At 47.9% G+C, this 6,060-nt stretch overlaps 1 protein-coding gene across 1 annotated transcript in view; it reads left to right on the top strand.

Annotated features, from left to right (window-relative positions):
• Positions 1–5,570: 5,570 nt before the first annotated feature.
• Cxcr5 (C-X-C motif chemokine receptor 5) overlaps positions 5,571–6,060 on the top strand; it is a 12,307-nt gene continuing 11,817 nt past the window's right edge. Inside the window, exon 1 of the mRNA XM_005347512.1 lies at positions 5,571–5,630. Within this exon, the coding sequence (XP_005347569.1) occupies positions 5,571–5,630 (60 nt within the window). The remainder of the gene's footprint in view (positions 5,631–6,060) is intronic.

The following is a 6,060-nucleotide window of genomic DNA, read 5'->3' as shown; positions in this document are numbered from 1 at the left end:
CCAGGACAGGCTCCAAAGCCACAGAGAAACCCTGTCTCGAAAAACCAAAAAAAAAAAAAAAAAAAAGAAAAGAAAAGAAAAAGGCTGAGGCAGATGGGGATGTACTCCGTCCAGCAACACTCTAAGCCTCTGTGAAATGGTTTAACTTTCCTGTGGATACAAGTGATTGTATCTAGTATGTGGAACAAATGAAAATGTAATAGAACCCATTAGCAGCAAGGCGTAATCACTGAGAAAAATCCACCTGAGCTGCGGCTTAAGCAGCCACCCACACCCAACCCAGACACAAATCCAGCCCTGACAAAGTCAGCAACTGGTCATTTTAGTAAGAAACCTAGACTACAATAATTCAGCCTCAGTCGGGTGGTGGAGGTGGACGCATTTAATTCTAGCACTTGGGAGGCAGAGGCAGATGGATCTCTGTGAGTTCAAGGTCAGCCTGGTCTACAAAGTGAGTTCCAAGACAGACTTCAAGAAGCTACACAGGGAAACCCTGACTCAAGAGGAAAAAAAAACCCATTCAACCTCAGAGGCCATCCACATGGTAGAAATCACACACTTATGAGTTGTGTGGGGATTACACAAACAGCAAGCTGAAATACAGTTTGGACGGCCTTGGCTGGAAGGGCCCCATCGCAGCTGATTGCAATATATAGGTGAAACTTCTGCCTTCACATCTTTTAAATCAAGGGCCACAGCGTGGGCAGTGCTGCGGTTCTTCTGAGGGTTTGAAAAGCCTGTGGTGATCTATCAGAAAGCTTCCTGTTGCCGTAACGACTATCTGCAAGCATAGGCTTACAAAGGCTCCTCTTGGCTCACGGTTTCCAGGTTTCAGTCCATCCCCAGCTAACTTAATTGGGCCTGTGGCAGCAGATTATGGCAGAACCAAGGGGCAAGGGAGGCCCATCTGTGTGACGGTGTGTGGAGAGGGGATTACCTTGGCCAGAACCTCCCTTGGCCCACCTCTTCTTTTGTTTTTGTTTGGGGCTTCTGTTTATGAGACAGTCTTTTTTTTTTTTTTTTTTTTTTTTTGGTTTTTCGAGACAGGGTTTCTCTGTGGTTTTGGAGCCTGTCCTGGAACTAGCTCTTGTAGACCAGGCTGGTCTCGAACTCACAGAGATCCGCCTGCCTCTGCCTCCCGAGTGCTGGGATTAAAGGCGTGCGCCACCATCGCCCGGCTATGAGACAGTCTTGCTTCTGCCTCAACACTCCATTCTCTGCATTAAGATTACAGACCCACGTTCCTTCACTATCTGCTTCAGGCCCTGCCTCTTTATTTATCTATCTATATTTCTACCTATTTGTCTTTATTACTGTATTAGTTTGCTTGTCTGGTGCTGTGATAAAACATCACGGGTTTATTCGATGTATACTTCTGTCTCACAGGCCATTATCCAGGGAAGCTGGGGCAAAAACCCGAGGCGGGAACTGAAGTAGAAACCAGGCAGGAGCACTGCTTATCGGCTGGCTTCCAGGCTCAGGTTCAGCTGTCTTTCTTTATGTCTCTCAGGACCACACGCCCAGGGGTGGCGCTGCCCACAGTGGGTTGGGCACTCCCACATCAGCCAACAATCAATAAAATACCCCTTGAGGCTGGAGACTTGGCTCTTGTTCTTGCAAAGGATCCAGGTTTGATTCCCAGCACCCCCATGGAAGCTTGCCACCTCCTCCTCAGTACACAGGCTTACAAATAGGCAAAACACTCAGACACATAAAATAATAAAAATAAACCAAAAAAGAAGGAAAAAAGAAATACCCCCACAGATTTGCTACAGATCAACCTAACGGAGTAAATTCAATTGATGTGCCCAAGTTATGTCAAGGTGACAGCCAAAATAGCCTTCACTTTCGTGTTCAGCGTGTGTACACACTTACGCTCATGCGTACATGCATGCAACCACACTTACGTGCCGGCCAGAGAACAACTTGTGGGAGTTGGCTCTCTCCTACCTTATGATTCTTATGGCTAGAACTTTTGACAGCAAGAGCCTTTACACACTACGTACGCCATCTTGCTGGCCCGAGCACCACGTCTTCGAGGCGTTCTACCACCCTTCTTCTGTGAAAGGCATGATCGGTATGTCCCAGTCTGCCCCAAACTCCCTATATAACCCTTACATTTCTGATCTTGCCGCTTCTCCCTCCTAAGAACTAGGCTGAGAGCCGTGTGCCATCACTCCCAGTTTACAGCGCTGGGGACAGAAGCTAGGGAGGGCTTCATGCTTCTCCACAAGCGCTCCCTTCACCAACAGAGCCACATCTTTTCCCTTCTACCGCCTCTTAATGGTGGCCCACGATGGGAATCAAGTCTTGTTTTGTTTTGTTTTTGTTTTTGTTGTTGTTTTGTTTTTCGAGACAGGGTTTTTTTTTTTTTGTTTGTTTGTTTTTGTATAGCCTTGGAGCTTGTCATGAAACTCACTCACTCTGTAGACCAGGCTGGCCTCAAATGCACAGAGATCTGTCCATCTCTGCCTCTCAATTGCTGGGATTAAAGGTGTGCGCCACCACCGCCCGGATCCACACACTTTTTAATGTGTCAATCCCTCCATCGTGCCCCTCCCTAATAGGACTCCCAGCTTGGGTCCTATTCTATGACATCTTCTCAGAGTTTTGAGGTGTCCAGTGATATGAAGCAGATGCTGGCTTTGGCTTTGTCCTGCTAAGAGCTCCTATCAAGACGTGCCTACACCCAAGGATGGCTTTTCTATGTTGTCATCACATCCACAGGCAACAAGTTTCCCGTTATAAAATCAAATGATAGGTTAGAACCATCAGCATGAAACCCACTAAGAGGAAAAGGAGCCCACAGGAATGGTCATGCTAATTGCAACTAGACACGTTTAACAAGGAAACTCAGTTTCCTAGAGTTTATCTTAGCCACAGACTTCCTGGACTACTGACCGGAAATCACCCAGAGGTCAAAAATCAGACTGATAAGGGACCCAGAAATCAGTTCTTTGAAAACTAGTTGAAGACATTAGAATATGGGTTTGCGAAACAGGAGACTCACAAGCACATGATGTCTGTAGGCAGAGGTCACTTGGGAGACATTCTGCATGGTCCTGTGTGAGGCCCTAGGACCGCTGGGACATCGCAAGAAGATACCGTTTGACTCAGCGTGAAGAGTCAGTTTCTAACCCTAAATACTAAAACCTTCCCACTCTGAAACAAGATCCCTCCCTCCTCCTCCTCCTCCTCCTCCTCCTCCTCCTCTTCTTCTTCTTCTTCTTCTTCTTCTCATTTTTTTGGATGGGTCTAACCACATAGTCCACTTTAGCCTCAAACTCACAATCCTTCTGCCTTACCCCCCCCCACACACACACACACAAGCGCTACGGTGACAGAAATTCACCCTTACATCTGAAGAAGCATTTTCATAAAGTGACTTTCTCACCCCGTGGCTGGTTGTTTGATGAAGATGCAGTGACTTCTATTCTTGCATTCCCTGGGGGTAGGAGTAGAGTGAGGGGTGACTGGCTTGTCTTTCAAAGTCTTTTTCCATGCCTAGGAGAGTCTCATGTTCTGTATTTTTTTTTCTGTGCAGAGTGTTCAAGGCAGCAAAAGCTACCCTGCGTACAGGCTGAAGGAGCAAGACAACGTGGGGTAGCGTTGGAAGAACAAATACTGTTTAGTCATTTCCAGACCCAGGAGGCACTGAGACAGTGTCCCAGAAGGATACTGGACTGGAAGTACCAGCCAAGAGCTCCAGCCCCTTGTCCTGGCCATCTTCTTCCTCAAGGGAAGGTTTTGGGGCCAGCAAGATGGCTCAGCAGATAGACACTTGTCACCAAGTCTGGCCACCTGAGTTTGATCCCCAACCCTCACAAGCTGTCCTCTGGCCTCCTCAGGTGCTCGCTTGCTCTCTCCCATATACGCATGCACAAGAACACACACACATGTGCGCACACACACACACACACACACACACATACTAAAATAAATAAAGACGCAATAATTTTTTAAAGAGCAGTTTCTATTGGTAGGGAACAAGAGGGGAGAGACTGAGATGGTCCAAATGGAGCTTCAAAGTCTTTCCACTTTAAACCTTCAGGAAGATGTTTTTTATGTTACGGACAGGATGGGGACTATAACCAAGGTGTGCAGGCTGGAAAAGGGGAGACTGGGCTCTGGAGATGGCGAAGGAGAACCCTGGACAGGATAGGATCCCCTTGAAAGGTGATTTACCTGGGGTGGGGGGCAGGGTGATGGCAATGGCAGAGTAGAGAAACAGCCTGCCACACAGTGGTAGGGATTGGGCTTGGAAGGGGAGGATGGTTACAAAGTTGGGGCAGAGCAAAACAAAACACACACAGACATACCCACACAAAACCTAAACAAAACACTCCAGTATACCATATGTAGGCGCCTTTGGGTCCAGTCCTACACTATTGTGGACCAAGTCAGGAAACGAGACCGCCGTGGAAGAAAAACCCACCTGGAGGGGAAATGGATCAATGTCTGCAACAGGTCTTCATGAAAGAAGTGACATTCAGGGTAACAGGACAGAGCAGGAGGAAGAGCAGGTGCTGCTGTGAGTCTGTAAACCAGCTGCCTTGGGGATCAGAGGACCAGAGGACGATAAATACTGAGTCAGGACCCTTGGATGCAAGATGGCTGCCATGGATGTGTTATAGGATCCTGGATAAGTCTCTCTCTCTCTCTCTCTCTCTCTCTCTCTCTCTCTCTCTCTCTCTCTCCCTCCTACAGGGACCTCTTGTGTAAAATTGGAGGGAGGGGTAGTCTAGGTCCTTTCTAGCCAGACTGTCTACAACTACAAGTTTGTTTGTGGGCGGAACATCATTATTTCTGAGTCAGAACGTGGCTCCGTAGCTCTGTTTATGTTGTGTTTTCATTTGGTAATTTCATTTCTTGGTCTTCTAGTATTATTTTAGGGTTGTTCCCCTTGAAAACTTCTAGCTTATCTCTTCCACACTTGAGCGGAAAAGGTAAGGGGAAGGGGTACTCCTTCCTGGCTAGGCCAATGGATGGCAGTAACAGGTTGATCAAGTGCCTTGGCTTGCCTAGGACTGAGGGGTTTCCCAGGACAGGGGACTTCCTTTTGGTTCTGGGCAAGCTGGTATGGTCGGTCACCCCCATGACGAGAAAAGTGAAGACCTAGAGGTGGCTAGAAACACTCTTTTCTTGTCCCTTTCTGTAAGGAGTTTCCCAAGTCTGTGTGCCTCCCTCATAGAGAGCCAGTGAGCAGCACTGAAAGGCCGCCCTTCACCTCAGACCCCTGGCCCACTTCAGACCACAGCTGCCAGGAAAGATGCTGAAAAGCTTGACTAGTGCTGATGCTGTGGGGGAGTTTCCCTTTTTCTTTAAAGAAAGAAAAAAGAAAGGAAAAACACACATACACACACACGCACACACACACAAAACAGAAAAGACCCAGTGGAAAAAAAAATGATGAGTTGAGAGACTGGCAAGCCCTCCACAGCCCCAGGACACAGCACGCAGCTCATTTGTTTAAATTTGCAGCTGACGCCTGCCACCTCTCCATAGGCACCAGCACAGAGCTTCTCAGCATCAGTGTGGTGTGAGCAGTCTGGTGACGCAGGACTGCAGCTATGAACTACCCACTAACCCTGGACATGGACTTCAGCACCTATAACAACCTGGAGGACCTGGTGAGTAGACAGGAGGTGCCCTGCTGTCCAGGTCCTGCTTGGGATTTTAGATATTCTGTGTCAAGGGAGAGGGCACAGCTTGGGAGTCCCTCTGCGAGGATTGTAGGACACAGGCCAATGTACAGGTGCCTGTGCTTTTAGACTTTTATTGTCTATTATGTGGTGCCATTAACAGATACCAGAGGGAGAGGGCAGGCAGAGAATGAGGTTCCGCATCCCCTCTTGGTTCTTCAATGGAGAGTCCTCTCTTTGTCTCTTTGGGTTAGAATGGCAAAGCATTTCAGAAGTTCTCTCTTCCTCTCTCTGTCTTTCAAGACAGGGTTTCTCTGTGTATCCCTGGCTGTCCTGGAACTCATTCTGTAGACCAGGTTAGCCTTGAACTTACAGAGATCCTCCTGCCCAAGTGCTGGGTTTAAAGGTATGAGTCCAC

Source organism: Microtus ochrogaster, chromosome 5, assembly GCF_000317375.1.
Source record: "Microtus ochrogaster isolate Prairie Vole_2 chromosome 5, MicOch1.0, whole genome shotgun sequence".
NCBI lineage: Eukaryota > Metazoa > Chordata > Mammalia > Rodentia > Cricetidae > Microtus > Microtus ochrogaster.
The sequence above is the reverse complement of the archived record's forward strand: the minus strand, read 5'-3'. Positions and strand labels throughout refer to the sequence as shown.